The sequence below is a fragment of the Rhinoderma darwinii genome, unplaced genomic scaffold (assembly GCF_050947455.1).
Source record: "Rhinoderma darwinii isolate aRhiDar2 unplaced genomic scaffold, aRhiDar2.hap1 Scaffold_1581, whole genome shotgun sequence".
Taxonomy (NCBI): domain Eukaryota; kingdom Metazoa; phylum Chordata; class Amphibia; order Anura; family Rhinodermatidae; genus Rhinoderma; species Rhinoderma darwinii.
In genome coordinates, this window is record NW_027461984.1 from 27,133 (window position 1) to 51,874 (window position 24,742).

General features: G+C 41.8%; 1 protein-coding gene across 1 annotated transcript in view; it reads right to left on the reverse strand.

The window, feature by feature from the left end:
- LOC142699446 (fucolectin-like) overlaps positions 1-24,742 on the reverse strand; it is a 57,556-nt gene that overhangs the window by 20,039 nt on the left and 12,775 nt on the right. The window contains exons 2-3 of the mRNA XM_075848034.1: positions 23,605-23,696; positions 2,178-2,454 (exon numbers count right to left, since the gene is read on the reverse strand). Coding sequence (XP_075704149.1) covers positions 2,178-2,454; positions 23,605-23,683 — 356 coding nt within the window. The 5' untranslated portion in view covers positions 23,684-23,696. The remainder of the gene's footprint in view (positions 1-2,177; positions 2,455-23,604; positions 23,697-24,742) is intronic.

The window sequence follows — 24,742 nt, forward strand, 5'->3', positions numbered from 1 at the left end:
ACCAATTATGTAAAGAAAAAGCGTACTCAAACGTTTTTGATGCGGTTTTTGGCACGTAAAATGCGCAAGAAAATGTGTCAAATACAGGCCATGTGAACCTGTCAACTGAAAAGTCATTCACTTCACTTTCATCATTCTAAGGGTATGTTCACATTCAGCGTTTTCAGCCATTTTTCGGGCCGTAAAGAAAAATCATTGACTCTATAGTAAAACAGTTCCAAAAACGGCTGTAAAAATGTGAAGACACCTTTTTCTGGCTTGTAAGAGGGGGGGGGGTGAAATTCCCTCCCACATTTACGGCAGCTGTGAGTCAGGTTGCTTTGCCTTGCTGTAATTCTGGGAAGTGCTCCCTCTGGTGGCCAACATAGGAAAACATGTCAAATTATTTAATTTTTAATACTTTCCGCCATGTGGAAGAAAAAAAAATACAGCAAAAAACTAAAAAAATAATAGAAATAAGTAACTTACTTAAAAAAAAGGTTTAATTCGCGACACATTCCCTTTAAGCGAAAAGAATTACAGCTCCAGTCATCTGTTCCTGTGATAATTGGATGTTTAGCTGCCGTGCCACAGCCTCTGGCTGATTTATCGGATCTTTGATAACTGATATTGACAAGCCAAGGTGTAAAATGACAAATTTCGGTTATTTTTCTCAACTACCTCTTACAGTCGCTTTACAGGGAATGTAGGACAATCTTTTTCCTGTTTGACCAACTGCGAGCCTAAAGGCCCTTTTACACGGGCCAATTATCAGGCAAATGAGTGTTCACAGAAAGCTCGTTCCCGATCATTGCCCCGTGTAAACTAACGCTCGTTCATTGGCTGATTCTAATGTTTACGCAGCCTAAAATTTTATTGTTGTCGGCAGCACATTTTACGGTGAAAAGAAGAATGTGCTGCCGACATAATGGAAATGTATGGGGGCGAGCAATCGTAGTAATGAGCGCTCATCCCTATACATAGCTCCTTGTGAAAGGAGCAAATGAGCGCCGATCAACAAGCTGTCTCGTTGATCGGCGCTTGTTGTTATGGCCAAAATCGTCCGATGTAAAAGGACCCAAACACCTGCAGCTGTGGTAAGAGTCAGGGACAGTCCTTATAACCCAATGGGACTATCCACACCGATGAGACATGGGAGCAAATCAGGGCTCTGACACTAGAGCTGATTGCTGGTTGACCTCTTATCCTCTTTGCAGGGGTCCTCATTATATCCCTGAGGAGGCAATTACCAGCAAGTAGCACAATCATTTTCAACTTCAACTGGCAAAGTTGGGCAATAATCATTGTAGCTGCGATATATGTGGGGAACCGGATCCACAGACTCTTGCTTATACTATTGAAGACCGATTAAGGGTTACAGAAAGTTTCTACACTTTGGATTAGATCTTGCACTGCTAAAATTGTTCACATACATCTACTCACACAGCCTTGAAGAGTAATGTTCCAACTCTGCCATGTACCAAACAAACCATATAATCAGTCCATCATGGCCCACAATTATTGCAGCATAGAGCAGACCCAGGGAGTCAATGTATGGAGCTGAGGTAATGGAGGTTCAGCAGAGATACAGGTTTCCTGCCGAGGTCTTTGCTCTTCCAACCATAGAAAGAAACATTCTCGCTAAGTGATCAGCCCATCATTCATACCGGGAAGTCAACATCATGAGCCCAGTCTGTAAAAAGGAAATCAAGCCAACCAGACATGACGCCCTCTCTTAATGGTGCCAAAGGTCAACATGGTAAATAAGTCCCTTTTTGCCCCTCACTGAATGTTTTTCTACCTTCTTGTTCATTTCTGCCGGCAGCACCAGGTGGAGTATTCAAGGCAGAGGAAAAAGTGATAGTGGTGAAAGGATACCCAATGCTCACAAAAAATGTAGATGGACCAGGAGTCTTTTAGAAAATAGTTAGAAAGGATAAAGATGATGAAGAAATGTAGTGCAGGAAATCCCCGCTGCTTATAGGAGGGCTCCGCAGGTTATATGTTTATTCTAAAATAGCAGCAAGCTCTAAAATATCCTAAAAACTGGACATTGCACTTTCTGCCTGACCTTAATTTTACCGCAGTTGTGAAGAAGGATTTAAGTGTCCATGGCGTTACCTGACGTCACACTAGATGCCCTGCTCATCAGAGAATATGTCTGCCCTGTGTCAGCGTTTAGACCTTGTCTTACTCACACTGGATTTTGGTTCCTGGTGGCATTTCCAATACGGACTTCTGCCCCCTTCAGACGATCCCAACAGCAGTCCTTCCTGTTAGCTACAACCACAGCCCCAATCCTTTGTGGCTCATGAAGATCCAGCCTCCACCAGGGAGAAGAATCACTTTTGGTTAAGATGCAGGATTTCATGCGATAGGTTCCTTCACGATTACCATCGATGGCATTGACTGCATTCCCATTGGCATGATACACTGAGATCTGACTGGGTTTACCCTCAGGGGCAATATTCTTTCCTGCAAGAGAAAAGTAAACTTCAGTGTTGAAGGGGGTACTTATATTTCTGTGTCTATTTGTGTTTAGATCTGATATGTGAAGACATATGACTAATCCCTAGCACTAATCCTAATATGTTATAAGACCCTAATACTAAAGGCCTTTTTACACTGGCCAATTATCAGGCAAACTAGCGTAACTCTGAGGCTGGGTTCACACGAGCACATTAACGTCCGTAATGGACGGACGTATTTCGGCCGGAAGTCCCGGACCGAACTCAGTGCAGGGAGCCGGGCTACTAGTATCATAGTTATGTACGATGCTAGGAGTCCCTGCCTCTCTGCAGGACAACTGTCCCGTAGTGTAATCATGTTTTCAGTACGGGACAGTAGTTCCACGGAGAGGCAGGGACTCCTAGCGTCGTACATAACTACGACGCTAGGAGCCCGGCTCCCTGCACTGAGTTCGGTCCGGGACTTCCGGCCGAAATACGTCCATCCAATACGGACGTTAATGTGCTCGTGTGAACCCAGCCTTATATGTTATGAAAAAAACCCGAATGTGTTATTGGGCTATGCATGGACCTACTTAACACTGTCCTCTCTGAAAACCTTTTCCTTTTTGAGGACACATATTATGTGCAGAAACAGGGAACAGCCATGGGATCCAATGTGGACCCTCCCTACGCCAACTGTTACATGGCCTCCTTTGAAGAGCACAAGATTTACCCCAACAGACTCTTCAAAGATCATGCCCTCCTATGGAAGCGTTACATTGATGACATTTTTTCTGTCATGGATCTATTGATACACTCAACAATTTTACATCCTACCTGAACTCCATTTGGCCCAAGCTACAGTTCACCCTTAATTCTAGTTCCACGTCCATCAGCTTTCTGGACACACTTGTGATTAAGGACCAAGAGGGCAGACTGAGCACAGACTTATTAACTAAGGCTACAAATAAGAATAGCCTTCTCCATTTTTCTAGTTTCCACCCTAAGACTACCAAAGCCTCACTACCTAAGTCCCAACTCAATCGGGCATCCCGGATAGTGGACGATGACCAGCTCAGAAACACTAGAAGTCTTGACATGACTAACAAGTTCAGGGCTAGGGGCTACCCAGAGGGGTTATTACATAGGGCACATACCACCAATATAAACCAACAGCCTAGGGATAAAAAAAACAATGCATCTGTAAAGGATCTGCCAGGCACAGCTTCTGTATCCACGCCCATAGGTAATCAGTCTGCACCTGCTTCTATGTCTGTGAGACTGACTCCATCTTCCACCACTCAGGATGGCAGGCTTAGGAGTGGGAGAGCCTATCACAGCCTGGCCAGACAGAGCTAGCTCCCGCCCTCTGTCTATTTATACCTGCCTTTCCTGTATCTCCTTGCTTGTGATTCTTCTCTGTTGGTTTCCTGGCCCTGCTGCAGCTTCTTGAACTACTTGTCCCTGCTTCGTATTGACCCTGGCTTACTGACTACTCTTCTGCTCTGCGTTTGGTACCTCGTACACTCCTGGTTTGACTCGGCTTGTTCACTACTCTTGTTGCTCACGGTGTTGCCGTGGGCAACTGCCCCGTTTCCCTTTGTTCTGTGTTTCCTTGTCTGGTTGTCTGTCGTGTACTTACTGAGTGTAGGGACCGTCGCCCAGATGTACCCCGTCGCCTAGGGCGGGTCGTTGCAAGTAGGCATGGACTGAGTGGCGAGTAGATTAGGGCTCACTTGTCTGTTTCCCTATCCCTGTCATTACAGCATCCCCTTCATTCATACCTATCATTCATGTTCCTACAAAATCCATCACATAATTCGTAAATAGTGGTCACTACTTAGGGAAGCCCACCCCAATATCCAAGAGTTTCAGTCTCCTTTTCTTCCATGTCACAAACGGCCCATGAACCTGAGAGATAGATTGGTGAGGGCTGACATTGGGTCCCCAAAGAGACTATCCAGACAGACATTTCTTGATACACCTAAAAAGGTACCTCTCCTATCAGGCCTCTCGTGTTTCCAGCATCATAAAAGGAGATCAAATCTACCGGCCGCATACAGGACAGGGTGTACCCATGAAAGACTTCTTTACTTGAAATACTAACTTTGTAGTCTATGCCGTCAGATGTCCATGTGGCCTAATGCATGTTGGCGAAACGACCCAACACATCCGGGACCGTAGAAAGCAGCATAAGTCTAACATCAGGTGTGGTAATACAATACAATTCCCGCACACTTTATTCAAGCGCATCACAACATTTCTCAATTAATGTTCCAGGTCATCGAACATATGCCAGCCCCTAGGAGAGGTGGTGATAGGGTCAGGACTTTAGAATGAAGGGAAGCGTTTTGGAACCACAAGTTACAAATCTTGACACCAAAGGGCCCTAATAGAGAATACGGAATGTGTAGGGGTCATCTAACCCTGACCCCGAGCTCAATCAGTGACGTATTGAACTGTGTCTCACTGTATTTTATTTATTGTCATATTGCGCCAGATCTTACTGTCCTGAACTCTGGGACACTATTTTCTAATATTTTTGATGTTCCACTCGTTGATCCTTGTGACCGTATTTGGGACCATGCGAAGATTAGCTGGATTTATAGCAATATCCTTTATTATAGTCTACGGTTACTCCAGAGGAATATACACCTGTCTCAGTGTATTTAAGCGTATTTATCCTCGTTTTATTATGCACCTTTTATTGCACATATATTTCTGCGCTCCATTCATCTGTCTAATATCCACTACAGCTTTATATACCTGTTTTAGTTAGGTTTGCTTACCAGTAGATCCTGACCTAACACCTGGTCTCTCCCCCTACCCACTACAGATCGCCTCTAATGTTAGACGTGAGTCCGTCTATGTGAATGACAGCGATAATGCTCTGCGCATGCACCATCGCGCGCGCACCACGTCATTACACCAGCCAATCTAACATGGATAGCCAACTATGATGTGCGCATTACGCCATTGCTCTAGACAGACAGATCCACATTATAAATATGGCGGCTCCGGTATGCATAGGCAGCACTGTCCGGGCGGCCAGCCGCTCTACCATAGCGCCACAGCAGCATACGGCTAATATGTCCTCCTTCTGTATCCCAATGCCTCCTAATTTGATTAATTTCGCTTCTCATTGCTGATCTCATCCCTAATAGTATACCATATCTATCCCTAGGTATTCAAATAGCTAGCGCCCTTCATGGGGGCAGCCGCTCAGCCATAGCGCCAACCGCTACTACCGCTCCAGTTTACCCTTAAAGGTATGCGTTCCATTCTTTCCTCTTCAGTGTCGCTCACACTGTACTCCCTATATCATACCCATTCCGGTGCACATATTATACACATTCCATCCAGGGATTGTGCCGCACTATATAGAATTACGGATCACATAGGAATGCTCTACAGTTGTATGATTTAAATTGTCTTTAAACAGTTTACTACATAATCGACATAATACTGCACAGAACACTTCACATAAAAGTACACATAATACTACACATAATACCACACAACACTACACATACCACACATAACACTACACATACCACACATAACACTACACATGCCACACATAACACTACACATACCACACATAACACTACACATGCCACACATAACACTACACATACCACTCATAGCACTACACATACTACTACAAATACTACTACTGTTAAGGATCTGCCAGGCACAGCTTCTGTGTCTACGCCCATAGGTAATCAGTCTGCACCTGCTTCTATGTCTGTGAGACTGACTCCATCTTCCACCACTCAGTGTGGCAGGCTTAGGAGTGGGAGAGCCTATCACAGCCTGGCCAGACGGAGCTAGCTCCTGCCCTCTGTCTATTTATACCTGCCTTTCCTGTTCCTCCTTGCTTGTGATTCTTCTCGTTTGGTTTCCTGGCCCTGATGCAGCTTCTGACCATTTGACCCTGCTTCATACTGACCCTGGCTTACTAACTACTCTCCTGCTCTGCGTTTGGTACCTCGTACACTCCTGGTTTGACTCGACTTGTTCACTACTCTCCTGCTCTGCGTTTGGCACCTCGTACTCTCCTGGTTTGACTCGGCTCGTTCACCACTCTTGTTGCTCACGGTGTTGCCGTGGGCAACTGCCCCGTTTCCCTTTGTTCTGTGTTTCCTTGTCTGGTTGTCTGTCGTGCGCTTATTGAGTGTAGGGACCGTCGCCCAGTTGTACCCCGTCGCCTAGGGCGGGTCGTTGCAAGTAGGCAGGGACTGAGTGGCGGGTAGATTAGGGCGCACTTGTCTGTTTCCCTATCCCTGTCATTACAACTAAAGATAATACACATAACACTACACATAACACTACACATAATACACGTAACACTAAACATACTACACGTAATACCACACATAACACTACACATCTGTAAAATGTATCCCATCCCCCATTTTGTATATAATTTCAGCGCTTGATGAAGTCTTTTGTGACCAAAACGTTGCACGCACACACTAACTGGCAAAATAAAAAACAAGAAAAATATTGCACCCCAACTATCGGTGTGCCGAGTACTTTTGCTTTTTATACTGTCGGTTTGGGCTTCTTCTCATGCACCCTACAACTCCTGGTGCTGACCAAACCTCCACAATGCAATTCTTATATATTATGAGGCAGTAAAAGGTATTAAGCTGGTTGATCGGCGCTCACAAGGAGCTACGTATGGTGATGAGCGCTCGTTACTCCAATTGCTCCTCCCCATACATTTTTATCGTGGCGGCAGCGCGTTTCCCTGTTTACACACCAAGATGAGCTGCCGACAACCAGAACATATTGCGCATTTAAAACTATACGATCAGCAGATGAACTCTCGTTTGCCCGATAATTGGCTAGTGTAAAAAGAGCCTTAAGACTGACCCAAATACATGACAAGACCCTAACTCTAATATATAAGACCCTAATACATGACAAGACCCTAACCCTAATACATGACTATACCCTAATACTAACCCTAATACATGATAAGATCCTAACACTAACCCTAACACATGACAAGACCCTAACACTAACCGTAATACATGACAAGACCCTAACACTAACCTAATACATGACAAGACCCCAACACTAACCCTAATACATGACAAGACCCTAACACTAACCCTAATACATGACAAGACCCTAACCCTAATACATGACAAGACCCTAACACTAACCCTAATGCATGACAAGACCCTAACGCTAACCCTAATACATGACAAGACCCTAACACCAACCCTAATACATGACAAGACCCCAACACTAACCCTAATACATGACAAGACCCTAACACTAACCCTAATACATGACAAGACCCTAACACTAACCCTAATACATGACAAGACCCTAATACTAACCCTAATACATGACAAGACCCTAACACTAACCCTAACACATGACAAGACCCTAACACTAACCTAATACATGACAAGACCCTAACACTAACCCTAATACATGACAAGAACTTAATAATAACCCTAATACATCACAAGACCCTAACACTAACCCTAATACATGACAAGACCCTAACACTAACCTAATACATGACAAGACCCCAACACTAACCCTAATACAAGCTAAGACCCTAACACTAACCCTAATACATGACAAGACCCTAACCCTAATACATGACAAGACCCTAACACTAACCCTAATGCATGACAAGACCCTAACGCTAACCCTAATACATGACAAGACCCTAACACCAACCCTAATACATGACAAGACCCTAACACTAACCTAATACATGACAAGACCCCAACACTAACCGTAATACATGACAAGACCCTAACACTAACCCTAATACATGACAAGACCCCAACACCAACCCTAATACATGACAAGACCCTAATACTAACCCTAATACATGACAAGACCCCAACACCAACCCTAATACATGACAAGACCCTAACACTAACCCTAATACATGATAAGACCCTAACACTAACCCTAACATATGACAAGACCCTAACACTAGCCCTAATACATGACAAGACCCTAACACTAACCCTAATACATGACAAGACCCTAACCCTAACCCTAATACATGACAAGACCCTAACACTAACCCTAATACATGAAAAGACCCCAACACTAACCGTAATACATGACAAGACCCTAACACTAACCCTAATACATGACAAGACCCCAACACCAACCCTAATACATGACAAGACCCTAATACTAACCCTAATACATGACAAGACCCCAACACCAACCCTAATACATGACAAGACCCTAACACTAACCCTAATACATGATAAGACCCTAACACTAACCCTAACATATGACAAGACCCTAACACTAGCCCTAATACATGACAAGACCCTAACACTAACCCTAATACATGACAAGACCCTAACCCTAACCCTAATACATGACAAGACCCTAACACTAACCGTAATACATGACTAGACCCTAACACTAACCCTAATACATGACAAGACCCCAACACCAACCCTAATACATGACAAGACCCTAACACTAACCCTAATACATGATAAGACCCTAACACTAACCCTAACATATGACAAGACCCTAACACTAGCCCTAATACATGACAAGACCCTAACACTAACCCTAATACATGACAAGACCCTAACCCTAACCCTAATACATGACAAGACCCTAACACTAACCGTAATACATGACTAGACCCTAACACTAACCCTAATACATGACAAGACCCTAACACTAACCTAATACATGACAAGACGCTAACACTAACCGTAATATATGACAAGACCCTAACACTAACCCTAATACATGACAAGACCCTAACACTAAGCCTAGTACATGACAAGACCCTAACACTAACCCTAATACATGACAAGACCCTAACACTAAGCCTAGTACATGACAAGACCCTAACACTAACCCTAATACATGATAAGACCCTAACACTAACCCTAATATATGACAAGACCCTAACACTAGCCCTAATACATGACAAGACCCTAACACTAAGCCAAATATATGACAAGACCCTAACACTAACCCTAATACATGACAAGACCCTAACCCTAACCCTAATACATGACAAGACCCTAACACTAACCGTAATACATGACTAGACCCTAACACTAACCCTAATACATGACAAGACCCTAACCCTAATACATGACAAGACCCTAACACTAACCCTAATACATGACAAGACCCTAACGATAACCCGAATACATGACAAGACCCTAATACTAACCCTAATACATGACAAGACCCTAACCCTAATACATGACAAGACCCTAACCCTAATACATGACAAGACCCTAACACTAACCCTAATACATGACAAGACCCTAACGATAACCCGAATACATGACAAGACCCTAACACTAATACATGACAAGAGCCTAACACTAATACATGACAAGATCTTAAAACTAACCCTAATACATGACAAGACCCTAACACTAACCCTAATACATGACAAGACCCTAATAATAACCCTAATACATCACAAGACCCTAACACTAACCCTGACCCTAACACTAAGCCTAATACATGATAAGACACTAACACTAACCCTAATACATGACAAGACCCTAACACTAACCCTAATACATGACAAGACCCTAACACTAACCCTAATACATGACAAGACCCTAACACTAACCCTAACACATGACAAGACACTAACACCAACGCAAATACATGACAAGACACTAATACTAAGCCTAATACACGGAGAGACCCTAACCCTAATACATGACAAGACCCTAATACTAACCGTAATACATGACAAGACCTTAACACTAACCCTAATACATGGAGAGACCCTAATACTAACCCTAATACATGACAAGACCCTAACACTAACCCTAATACATAACAAGACCCTAACACTAACCCTAATACATGACAAGACCCTAACCCTAATACATGACAAGACACTAACCCTAATACATGACAGGACCCCAACACTAACCCTAATACATGACAAGACCCTAACACTAACCCTAATACATGACAAGACCCCAACACTAACCCTAATACATGACAAGACCCTAACACCAACCCTAATACAGGACAAGACCCTAACACTAACCCTAATAGATGACAAGACCCTAACCCTAACCCTAATACATGACAAGACCCTAATACTAACCTAATACATGACAAGACCCTAACACTAACCTAATACATGACAAGACCCTAACACCAACCCTAATACAGGACAAGACTCTAACACTAACCCTAATAGATGACAAGACCCTAACACTAACCCTAATACATGACAAGACCCTAACTCTAATACATGACAAGACCCTAATACTAACCCTAATACATGACAAGACCCTAATACTAACCCTAATACATGACAAGACCCTAACACTAAATCTAATACATGACAAGACCCTAATACTAACCCTAATACATGACAAGAACCTAATACTAACCCTAATACATGACAAGACCCTAACACTAACCCTAATACATGACAAGACCCTAACACTAACCCTAATACATGACAAGACCCCAACACTAACCCTAATACATGACAAGACCCTAACACTAACCTAATACATGACAAGACCCTAACACCAACCCTAATACATGACAAGACCCCAACACTAACCCTAATACATGACAAGACCCTAACACCAACCCTAATACAGGACAAGACCCCAACACTAACCCTAATACATGACAAGACCCTAACACTAACTCTAATACATGACAAGACCCTAACACTAACCCTAATACATGACAAGACCCTAACCCTAATACATGACAAGACCCTAACACTAACCCTAACACATGACAAGACCCTAACACTAACCCTAATACATGACAAGACCCTAACACTAACCCTAACACATGACAAGACCCTAACACTAACCCTAATACATGACAAGACCCTAACCCTAATACATGACAAGACCCTAACACTAACCCTAACACATGACAAGACCCTAACACTAACCCTAATACATGACAAGACCCTAACACTAACCCTAACACATGTCAAGACCCTAACACTAACCCTAATACAGGACAAGACCCCAACACTAACCCTAATACATGATACACGACAAGACCCTAATACTAAGCCTAATACATGACAGGACCCTTATACTAACCCTAATACACGACAAGACCCTAATACTAACCTTAATACAGGACAAGACCCTAACACTAACCCTAATACATGACAAGACCCTAACACCAACCCTAATACAGGACAAGACCCTAACACTAACCCTAATACAGGACAAGACCCTAACACTAACCCTAATACATGACAAGACCCTAACCCTAATACATGACAAGACCCTAATACTAACCCTAATACATGACAAGACCCTAACACTAACCTAATACATGACAAGACCCTAACACCAACCCTAATACATGACAAGACCCCAACACTAACCCTAATACATGACAAGACCCTAACACTAACCCTAATACATGACAAGACCCTAATACTAACCCTAATATATGACAACACCCTAACACTAACCCTAATACATGACAAGACCCTAATACTAACCCTAATATATGACAAGACCCTAACACTAACCCTAATACAGGACAAGACCCTAACACTAACCCTAATACATGATAAGAACTAATACTAAGCCTAATACATGACAGGACCCTAATACTAACCCTAATACAGGACAAGACCCTAATACTAACCCTAATACATGATAAGACCCAACACTAACCCTAATATATGACAAGACCCTAACACCAACCCTAATACATGACAAGACCCTAACACCAACCCTAATACATGACAAGACCCTAACACTAACCCTAATACAGGACAAGACCCCAACATTAAGCCTCATACATGACAAGACCCCAACACTAACCTAATACATGACAAGACCCTAACACTAACCCTAATACATGATACATGACAAGACCCTAATACTAAGCCTAATACATGACAGGACCCTAATACTAACCCTAATACAGGACAAGACCCTAACACTAACCCTAATACATGACAAGACCCTAACACTAACCCTAATACATGACAAGACCCTAATACTAACCCTAATACACGACAAGACCCTAACACTAACCCTAATACATGACAAGACCCTAACACTAACCCTAATACATGACAAGACCCTAATACTAACCCTAATACATGACAAGACCCTAATACTAACCCTAATACATGACAAGACCCTAATACTAACCCTAATACATTACAAGACCCTAATACTAACCCTAATACATGAGAAGACCCTAACACTAACCTTAATACACGACAAGACCCTAATACTAACCCTAATACATGACAAGACCCTAACACTAACCCTAATACATGGAGAGACCCTAATACTAACCCTAATATGTGACAAGACCCTAACACAAACCCTAATACATGAAAAGATCCTTATACTAACCTAATACATGACAAGACCCTAATACTAAGCCTAATACATGGAGAGACCCCAAAACTAACCCTAATACATGACAAGATCCTAATACATGACAAGACCCTAATACTAACCCTAATACATGACAAGACCCTAATACATGACAAGACCCTAATACTAACCCTAACACATGGAGAGACCCTATTACATGATGACACGCCAATCCTCACCCTATCCCTCGCTTTAGTTTCTGGATTGTTTCATTCTGTTGGATTATGTGTAAAGTTCATAAAGAACAATGAATATTGGGGGGCCATTGGTGACCCCTCCCTGACCCCTGCAGGACATCAAAGCTACAAGAAATGATCTGCTGTCTGCCGGGTCATCAGGGAGCAAACAATCATTAGTCCTAAAAACAGGACTGTACAGTTTTCAATGAATTAGCACTACATTTATCAAGATGATTCAGGCTACATCATAAATCTGCCACTCGTGGACCACCAGCTCCTCCTCATATCACGGCCGGCAGACAGATACGCCTGTACCCCACAATGATGCCGTCACCTGTGCAATCATTACCACCATTTTGGTGCAATTTGTTTAATAAATCGGGAAAATAAAATAAATATTTCACCTTCTAAATGGACCCACAAGACACATAAAATAAGGACAAAGTGGATGTGAAGTTCTAGGGACAAATCCCTAAATCCAGTAGTTCATACAGAGTCCCCAGAATCTGAACGTTCTGCTGCAATTACAAACATTGATTTCCCTGAAGGGTCCGGTTAGGGTCTTGTTATGTATAAGGTGTAAGACTGGGTTAGGGTTGTATCCTGTATTAGGGTTAGGGTCTTGTTATGTATAAGGTTTAGGATTTGGTTAGGGTTGTATCCTGTATTAGGGTTAGGGTCCTGTCATATTTAGTTAATGTTAGGATGATTGGCTTAAGGTCTTATAATGTATTAGGGTGAGGTTCTTGTTATGTATTAAAGGTTATGGCTGGATTTGGATCTTATCATGTATTAAAGTTGGGGTTGGGTAAGGTTCTCATCATGTCAATGAAGAGAAGGAATTGATCCAGCGCTGGTGATGGTATTAAAAGGGAGATGAGAGTCCCATGTTTGTTAGAAAAGTAGTAAAATCGGAAGGGAGACGCAGTCCCAAGATGCAAGTAGTCAGGATTTGAACCTGAGCCTACGCGTTTCGAACGCGAGCTGCGTTCTTAATCATGGCCAGTTATGAGACTCAGCATTTAATTTTTGTCCACCGTGATGTTTCTCCTCTTCTGAAACAGATTCTATTGGTCATTCTGATTTCAATATTTTAATATTTTGATCTTTTCATATTAGGATCAATATTCAACATTCAATATTTAGTATATTTACAAGAATAAACTATATTGTTACTTCAATATAGGTCACATAAAGACCATAGGTTTCTGTTCATTTGGCATATTAGATCATTATAACATCTAAATACGATACAACTTCGACATATTTGTATTATATTACAATTAAATTATTTATTTCAACATATATCAATTCTACAAACGAGAGATCTCTCTCGAATAATTACAGATCTTGAACAGGTCGTCATATTATAGAAATATACAATTATCCGTCTTTTCTTCATTATCTTTTTTAACTGTCTCTACATACTAACATTTTTAATGTTATGATTTGTCAACATGTAATGTTTTTTATGTATGCACAGGTATTTTCAGGGCCGTGTGTCTCAATTTTCCCGCATGAGCTCAACAATTATAAACGGGCTCACTTAATATCAACAACGCCGCAGTCATTTTCATACATTGTATTTTCTGCAACAAAATTGTATCAATATCATACATTAGATGTATACATAATGTCAATGTGTGGATATGTTATGTATTCATTTATTTTCTTTTACTTACCTGCCAGATGATCGCCAGTCAATTTTTAACTGACGTGGTTTACTAATTACTGACATTTGCATATTGGCTACAACACCTGATTGCCCAGCTTATAGAGAAAGCTCAGACACACGGTCATTACCTTACTTGCCATGATTAAGAACGCAGCTCGCGTTCGAAACGCGTAGGCTCAGGTTCAAATCCTGACTACTTGCATCTTGGGACTGCGTCTCCCTTCCGATTTTACTACTTTTCTAATAAACATGGGACTCTCATCTCCCTTTTAATACCATCACCAGCGCTGGATCAATTCCTTCTCTTCATTGATATTCTACACCGCGGGCCGTCGCGGGGATCCGACTGACGCTACCAGGCGACGCAGACCGGTGAGCTGGAGGTTCTCTCCCTGTTTCTATTGTTCTCATCATGTATTATGGTTGGGATTAGGGTTTCGGGTTGGGTAAGGTTCTCATCATGTATTATGGTTAGGATTATGGTTTGAATTGGGTAAGGTTCTCATCTCGTATTAGGATTATGGTTTGGGTTGGGTAAGGTTCTCATCAAGTATTAGGGTTTGGGTTGGGTAAGGTTCTCATTATGTATTAGGGTTAGGGTTGGGTAAGGTTCTCATCATGTATTAGAGTTAGGATTATGGTCTGGGTTGGGTAAGGTTCTCATCATGTATTAGGGTTTGGGTTCGGTAAGGTTCTCATCATGTATTATGGTTAGGGTTTTGGTTGGGTAAGGTTCTCATCATGTATTAGGGTTAGGATTATGGTTTGGGTTGGGTAAGGTTCTCATCACGTATTAGGGTTTGGGTTGGGTAAGGTTCTCATTATGTATTAGGGTTAGGGTTTGGGTTGGGTAAGGTTCTCATCATGTATTATGGTTAGGGTTTGGGTTGGGTAAGGTTCTCATCATGTATTATGGTTAGGATTATGGTTTGGGTTGGGTAAGGTTTTCATCATGTATTAGGGTTAGAATTATGGTCTGGGTTGGGTAAGGTTCTCATCAAGTATTAGGGTTTGGGTTGGGTAAGGTTCTCATTATGTATTAGGGTTAGGGTTTGGGTTGGGTAAGGTTCTCATCATGTATTAGGATTAGGGTTTGGGTTGGGTAAGGTTCCCATTATGTATTAGGGTTAGGGTTTGGGTTGGGTAAGGTTCTCATCATGTATTATGGTTAGGATTATGGTTTGGGTTGGGTAAGGTTTTCATCATGTATTAGGGTTAGGATTATGGTATGGGTTGGGTAAGGTTCTCATCAAGTATTAGGGTTTGGGTTGGGTAAAGTTCTCATTATGTATTAGGATTAGGGTTGGGTAAGGTTCTCATTATGTATTAGGGTTAGGGTTTGGGTTGGGTAAGGTTCTCATCATGTATTAGGATTAGGGTTGGGTAAGGTTCTCATTATGTAATAGAGTTTGGGTTGGGTAAGGTTCTCATCATGTATTAGGATTAGGGTTTGGGTTGGGTAAAGTTCCCATTATGTATTAGGGTTAGGGTTTGTGTTGGATAAGGTTCTCATCATGTATTATGGTTTGGGTTGGGTAAGGTTCTAATTATGTATTAGGGTTAGGGTTTGGGTTGGGGTTGGGTAAGGTTCTCATCATGTATTAGGATTAGGGTTTGGGATGGGTAAGGTTCTCATTATATATTAGGGTTAGGGTTTGGGTTGGGTAAGGTTCTCATCAAGTATTAGGGTTTGGGTTGGGTAAGGTTCTCATTATGTATTAGGGTTAGGGTTTGTGTTGGGTAAGGTACTCATCACGTATTAGGGTTAGGGTTTGGGTTGGGTAAGGTTCTCATCATGTATTATGGTCAGGATTATGGTTTGGGTTGGGTAAGGTTCTCATCATGTATTAGGGTTAGGATTATGGTTTGGGTTGGGTAAGGTTCTCATCACGTATTAGGGTATGGGTTGGGTAAGGTTCTCATTATGTATTAGGGTTAGGGTTTGTGTTGGGTAAGGTACTCATCATGTATTAGGGTTAGGGTTTGGGTTGGGTAAGGTTCTCATGATGTATTATGGTTTGGATTAAAGTTTGGGTTGGGTAAGGTTCTCATCATGTATTAGAATTAGGGTTTGGGTTGGGCTGGGTAAGGTTCTCATTATGTATTAGGCTTAGGGTTTGGGTTGGGTAAGGTTCTCATCATGTATTAGAATTAGGGTTTGGGTAAGGTTCTCATCATGTATTAGGGTTAGGGTTGGGTAAGGTTCTCATTATATATTAGGGTTAGGGTTTGGGTTGGGTAAGGTTCTCATCACGTATTAGGGTTTGGGTTGGGTAAGGTTCTCATTATGTATTAGGGTTAGGGTTTGTGTTGGGTAAGGTACTCATCATGTATTAGGGTTAGGGTTTGGGTTGGGTAAGGTTCTCATCATGTATTATGGTTAGGATTATGGTTTGGGTTGGGTAAGGTTCTCATCATGTATTAGAGTTAGGATTATGGTTTGGGTTGGGTAAGGTTCTCATCACGTATTAGGGTATGGGTTGGGTAAGGTTCTCATTATGTATTAGGGTTAGGGTTTGTGTTGGGTAAGGTTCTCATCATGTATTAGGGTATGGGTTGGGTAAGGTTCTCATTATGTATTAGGGTTAGGGTTTGTGTTGGGTAAGGTACTCATCATGTATTAGGGTTAGGGTTTGGGTTGGGTAAGGTTCTCATGATGTATTATGGTTTGGATTAAAGTTTGGGTTGGGTAAGGTTCTCATCATGTATTAGAATTAGGGTTTGGGTTGGGCTGGGTAAAGTTCTCATTATGTATTAGGGTTGGGGTTTGGGTTGGGTAAAGTTCTCCTCATGTATTATGGTTAGGATTAGGGTTTGGGTTGGGTAAGGTTCTCATTATGTATTAGGGTTAGGGTTTGGGTTGGGTAAGGTTCTCATCATGTATTAGGTTTAGGATTATGGTTTGGATTGGGTAAGGTTCTCATCATGTATTAGGAGTAGGATTATGGTTTGGGTTGGATAAGGTTCTCATCACGTATTAGGGTTTGGGTTGGGTAAGGTTCTCATTATGTATTAGGGTTAGGGTTTGGGTTGGGTAAGGTTCTCATCATGTATTAGGATTAGGGTTGGGTAAGGTTCTCATTATGTATTAGGGTTTGGGTTGGGCTGGGTAAGGTTTTCATTATTTGTTAGGGTTTGGGTTGGGTAAGGTTCTCATGTATTAGGGTTTGGGTTGGGTAAGACTCTCATGTATTATGGTTAGGAATATGGTTTGGCTTGGGTAAGGTTTTCATCATGTATTAGGGTTAGGATTATGGTCTGGGTTGGGTAAGGTTCTCATCAAGTATTAGGGTTTGGGTTGGGTAAGGTTCTCATTATGTATTAGGGTTAGGGTTTGGGTTGGGTAAGGTTCTCATTATGTATTAGGGTTAGGGTTTGGGTTGGGTAAGGTTCTCATCATGTATTAGGATTAGGGTTTGGGTTGGGTAAGGTTCCCATTATGTATTAGGGTTAGGGTTTGGGTTGGGTAAGGTTCTCATCATGTATTATGGTTAGGATTATGGTTTGGGTTGGGTAAGGTTTTCATCATGTATTAGGGTTAGGATTATGGTCTGGGTTGGGTAAGGTTCTCATCAAGTATTAGGGTTTGGGTTGGGTAAGGTTCTCATTATGTATTAGGATTAGGGTTGGGTAAGGTTCTCATTATGTATTAGGGTTAGGGTTTGGGTTGGGTAAGGTTCTCATCATGTATTAGGATTAGGGTTGGGTAAGGTTCTCATTATGTATTAGGGTTAGGGTTTGGGTTGGGTAAGGTTCTCATCATGTATTAGGATTAGGGTTTGGGTTGGGTAAAGTTCCCATTATGTATTAGGGTTAGGGTTTGGGTTGGGTAAGGTTCTCATCATGTATTATGGTTTGGGTTGGGTAAGGTTCTAATTATGTATTAGGGTTAGGGTTTGGGTTGGGGTTGGGTAAGGTTCTCATCATGTATTAGGATTAGGGCTTGGGTTGGGTAAGGTTCTCATTATATATTAGGGTTAGTGTTTGGGTTGGGTAAGGTTCTCATCACGTATTAGGGTTTGGGTTGGGTAAGGTTCTCATTATGTATTAGGGTTAGGGTTTGTGTTGGGTAAGGTACTCATCATGTATTAGGGTAAGGGTTTGGGTTGGGTAAGGTTCTCATCATGTATTATGGTTAGGGTTATGGTTTGGGTTGGGTAAGGTTCTCATCATGTATTAGGGTTAGGATTATGGTTTGGGTTGGGTAAGGTTCTCATCACGTATTAGGGTTTGGGTTGGGTAAGGTTCTCATTATGTATTAGGGTTAGGGTTTGTGTTGGGTAAGGTACTCATCATGTATTAGGGTTAGGGTTTGGGTTGGGTAAGGTTCTCATCATGTATTATGGTTTGGATTAAAGTTTGGGTTGGGTAAGGTTCTCATCATGTATTAGAATTAGGGTTTGGGTTGGGCTGGGTAAGGTTCTCATTATGTATTAGGGTTAGGGTTTGTGTTGTGTAAGGTTCTCATCATGTATTAGAATTAGGGTTTGGGTAAGGTTCTCATCATGTATTATGGTTTGGGTTGGGTAAGGTTCTCATCATGTATTAGAATTAGGGTTTGGGTTGGGCTGGGTAAAGTTCTCATTATGTATTAGGGTTGGGGTTTGGGTTGGTTAAAGTTCTCCTCATGTATTATGGTTAGGATTAGGGTTTGGGTTGGGTAAGGTTCTCATTATGTATTAGGGTTAGGGTTTGGGTTGGGTAAGGTTCTCATCATGTATTAGGTTTAGAATTATGGTTTGGATTGGGTAAGGTTCTCATCATGTATTAGGGGTAGGATTATGGTTTGGGTTGGATAAGGTTCTCATCACGTATTAGGGTTTGGGTTGGGTAAGGTTCTCATTATGTATTAGGGTTAGGGTTTGGGTTGGGTAAGGTTCTCATCATGTATTAGGATTAGGGTTGGGTAAGGTTCTCATTATATATTAGGGTTTGGGTTGGGCTGGGTAAGGTTCTAATTATTTGTTAGGGTTTGGGTTGGGTAAGGTTCTCATGTATTAGGGTTTGGGTTGGGTAAGACTCTCATGTATTATGGTTAGGAATATGGTTTGGCTTGGGTAAGGTTTTCATCATGTATTAGGGTTAGGATTATGGTCTGGGTTGGGTAAGGTTCTCATCAAGTATTAGGGTTTGGGTTGGGTGAGGTTCTCATTATGTATTAGGGTTAGGGTTTGGGTTGGGTAAGGTTCTCATCATGTATTAGGATTAGGTTTGGGTAAGGTTCTCATTATGTATTGGGGTTAGGGTTTGGGTTGGGTAAGGTTCTCATCATGTATTATGGTTAGGATTATGGTTTGGGTTGGGTAAGGTTCTCATCACGTATTAGGGTTTGGGTTGGGTAAGGTTTTCATTACGTATTAGGGTTAGGGTTTGGGTTGGGTAAGGTTCTCATCATGTATTATGGTTAGGATTATGGTTTGGGTTGGGTAAGGTTTTCATCATGTATTAGGGTTAGGATTATGGTCTGGGTTGGGTAAGGTTCTCATCAAGTATTAGGGTTTGGGTTGGGTAAGGTTCTCATTATGTATTAGGGTTAGGGTTTGGGTTGGGTAAGGTTCTCATTATGTGTTAGGATTAGGATTATGGTTTGGGTTGGGTAAGGTTTTCATCATGTATTAGGGTTAGGATTATGGTCTGAGTTGGGTAAGGTTCTCATCACGTATTAGGGTTTGGGTTTGGGTTGGGTAAGGTTCTCATTATGTATTAGGGTTAGGGTTTGGGTTGGGTAAGGTTCTCATCATGTATTAGGTTTAGGATTATGGTTTGGATTGGGTAAGGTTCTCATCATGTATTAGGGGTAGGATTATGGTTTGGGTTGGGTAAGATTCTCATCACGTATTAGGGTTTGGGTTGGGTAAGGTTCTCATTATGTATTAGGGTTAGGGTTTGGGTTGGGTAAGGTTCTCATCATGTATTAGGATTAGGGTTGGGTAAGGTTCTCATTATGTATTAGGGTTTGAGTTGGGCTGGGTAAGGTTCTCATTATGTGTTAGGGTTTGGGTTGAGTAAGGTTCTCATGTATTAGGGTTTGGGTTGGGTAAGATTCTCATGTATTATGGTTAGGATTATGCTTTGGCTTGGGTAAGGTTTTCATTATGTATTAGGGTTAGGATTATGGTCTGGGTTGGGTAAGGTTCTCATCAAGTATTAGGGTTTGGGTTGGGTAAGGTTCTCATTATGTATTAGGGTTAGGGTTTGGGTTGGGTAAAGTTCTCATCATGTATTAGGTTTAGGATTATGGTTTGGATTGGGTAAGGTTCTCATCATGTATTAGGGGTAGGATTATGGTTTGGGTTGGGTAAGGTTCTCATCAAGTATTAGGGTTTGGGTTGGGTAAGGTTCTCATTATGTATTAGGGTTAGGGTTTGGGTTGGGTAAGGTTCTCATCATGTATTAGGATTAGGGTTGGGTAACGTTCTCATTATGTATTAGGGTTAGGGTTCGGGTTGGGTAAGGTTCTCATCATGTATTATGGTTAGGACTATGGTTTGGGTTGTGTAAGGTTCTCATCATGTATTAGGGTTAGGATTATGGTTTGGGTTGGGTAAGGTTCTCATCACGTATTAGGGTTTGGGTTGGGTAAGGTTCTCATTATGTATTAGGGTTAGGGTTTGGGTTGGGTAAGGTTCTCATCATGTATTAGGGTTAGGGTTTGGGTTGGGTAAGGAGCTCATCATGTATTATTGTTAGGATTATGGTTTAGGTTGGGTAAGGTTTTCATCATGTATTAGGGTTAGGATTATGGTCTGGGTTGGGTAAGGTTCTCATCAAGTATTAGGGTTTGGGTTGGGTAAGGTTCTCATTATGTATTAGGGTTAGGGTTTGGGTTGGGTAAGGATCTCATCATGTATTAGGATTAGGGTTTGGGTTGGGTAAGGTTCTCATTATGTGTTAGGGTTAGGATTATGGTTTGGGTTGGGTAAGGTTTTCATCATGTATTAGGGTTAGGATTATGGTTTGGGTTTGGTAAGGTTCTCATCAAGTATTAGGGTTTGGGTTGGGTAAGGTTCTCATTATGTATTAGGGTTAGGGTTTGGGTTGGGTAAGGTTCTCATCATGTATTAGGATTAGGGTTTGGGTTGGGTAAGGTTCTCATCATGTATTAGGATTAGGGTTGGGTAAGGTTCTCATTATGTATTAGGGTTTGGGTTGGGCTGGGTAAGGTTCTCATTATGTGTTAGGGTATGGGTTGAGTAAGGTTCTCATGTATTAGGGTTTTGGTTGGGTAAGATTCTCATGTATTATGGTTAGGATTATGGTTTGGCTTGGGTAAGGTTTTCATCATGTATTAGGGTTAGGATTATGGTCTGGGTTGGGTAAGGTTCTCATCAAGTATTAGGGTTTGGGTTGGGTAAGGTTCTCATTATGTATTAGGGTTAGGGTTTGGGTTGGGTAAGGTTCTCATCATGTATTAGGATTAGGGTTTGGGTTGGGTAAGGTTCTCATTATGTATTAGGGTTAGGGTTGGGTAAGGTTCTCATCATGTATTAGGGTTAGGGTTTGGGTTGGGTAAGGTTCTCATCATGTATTATGGTTAGGATTATGGTTTGGATTGGGTAAGGTTCTCATCATGTATTAGAATAATGGTTTGGGTTGGGCTGGGTAAGGTTCTCATTATGTATTAGGGTTATGGTTTGGGTTGGGTAAGGTTCTCATCATGTATTAGGATTAGGGTTTGGGTTGGGTAAGGTTCTCATCATGTATTATGGTTTGGGTTGGGTAAAGGTCTCATCATGTATTAGAATTAGGGTTTGGTTGGGCTGGGTAAGGTTCTCATTATGTATTAGGGTTGGGGTTTGTGTTGGGTAAGGTTCTCATTATGTATTAGGGTTTGGGTTGGGTAAGGTTCTCATTATGTATTAGGGTTATCGTTTGGGTTGGGTAAGGTTCTCATCATGCATTAGGGTTAGAATGTCTTGGGGTTGGGTTAGGGTCTTCTCATGTAATTGGGATAGGTTATTTATCAAGTTTTAGTTTTAGGTACGTTTCTTGTAATGTATTAAGGGTTATGGTTGGATTAGGGGGTTAGGATTAGGGTAATGACTGGGTTAGGGCCTTATCAGATGCTAGAGTACGGCTACATTCACACGAGCGCGACAGATTTTACACGTGTAAAACAACGTGTGTACATCTGTCGGTTTGCGTTGCGTTTTGCATCAGTGTGCTTTGCGTGTGCCATGTGTTTTTCACACACTCGCAAGCACTAGTTTTTCTTTTTCAGTGTAGGTGATGCGTAAAACACGGACAGCACACAGACTCGTCGACTTCAGTGAGCGTCTAGGTGAGTGAAAACGCAGCATTATAGGACATGCAGTGAGTTTTTCAATATGGATAGTCGCTGCGTGAAAACTCCTGCATGTGTGAATAGCCCCATATAAATCAATGGGTCCATCTGCTGTGTGTTCTTTCAATGCACAACAGACGGACGAGAATCACGCTCATGTGAATGAGCCCTAAGGGTCTTATCAAGTATTAGGGTTAGGGTCTTATCGTGTATTCAGATTTGGTTAGGGATTTGCCACGTATAATGTCTTGGGTCTTGTAAAGGACATTACGGCACTTACTGAGAGGGACCCAGTACATTATAGATTATAGATAAGTAGATAGACAACATGAGATTTTTGTCATAATTTCTCATTTCCAGTATAGAATCCTCTAGAACATTCTTTGTGAAGCTAAAAGTTGAGAGAGGCATTTAGTAATTTTTTATTTATTTTTTGGCTGATAAATTTCTGCTTCCCATTCCCCATTTTAGTCACTTCCAGTCTTTCCTGGAGACATATAAAATTACAAATTAAATACTAATTATATTTGAATTCCCCCATTTTCCCAATAAGGACCCCAAACTGGACATTCACTTTAAACAAACATAATCTTTGAGTCACTACAACCATTTGTCTACAATGTGTATAAGGTGGAAATGTTACCTTTCTCCACACAGTACGAGTCCACGAGCGCTACCCCAAGAACCACCATAAAGAGCAGGGAGGGTAGAAAGTGCGCCATTGTGTCCGGCTACCTGCAAAGTACAAGCACAGGCCAAAAAGGAAAGAGACGGGTGAGCTTGTGAGTTCTGTCTGTTAGAATTTAGGGTTGATAGGCTAATAGGATGAGTAGGTCAGTAGAGTTAGTAGGGTGGGTTGCGTTAATAAGATTAGTAGGGTCAGTAGAGTTAGTAGGGAGGTTTGGATTGATAGGCTTAATAGGATGAGTAGGTCAGTAGAGTTAGTAGGGTGGGTTGCGTTAATAAGGTTAGTAGGTCAGTAGAGTGGGTTGCGTTAATAAGATTAGTAGGTCAGTAGAGTTAGTAGGGTGGGTTGGGTTGATAAAATTAGTAGGTCAGTAGGGTGGGTTGTGTTAATAAGGTTTAGTAGCTTAGTAGGGTTGGTTGGGCTAATAAGGTTAGTAGGATTAGTAGGTCAGTAGAGTTAGTGGGGTGGGTTGTGTTAAGGTTAATAGGTGAGTAGAGTTAGTAGGGTGGGTTGCGTTAATAAGGTTAGTAGGTCAATAGAGTTAGTAGGGTGGGTTGGGTTAATAAGATTAGTATGTCAGTAGAGTTAGTAGGGTGGTTTGATAAGGTTAGTAGGTCAGTAGAGTAAGTAGGGTGGGTTGGGTTGATAAGGTTAGTAGGTCAGTAGAGTTAGGGTGGGTTGGGTTGATAAGGATAGTTGGATTAGTAGGTCAGTAGAGTTAGTAGGGTGGGTTGGGTTGATAAGGTTAGTAGGTCAGTAGAGTTAGGGCGGGTTGCGTTAATAAGGTTGTAGGTCAGTAGAGTTAGTAGGGTGGGTTGGGTTGATAAGGTTAGTAGGATTAGTAGGTCAGTAGAGTTAGCAGGGTGAGTTGTGTTAATAAGGTTAGTAGGTCAGTAGAGTTAGTAGGGTGGGTTGATAAGGTTAGTAGGGTGGGTTGGGTTGATAAGGTTAGTAGGTCAGTAGAGTTAGTAGGGTGGGTTGTGTTAATAATGTTAGTAGGTCAGTAGGGTGGGTTGATAAGGTTAGTGGGGTTAGTAGGTCAGTAGAGTTAGTAGGGTGGGTTGCGTTGATAAGGTTAGTAGGATTAGTAGGT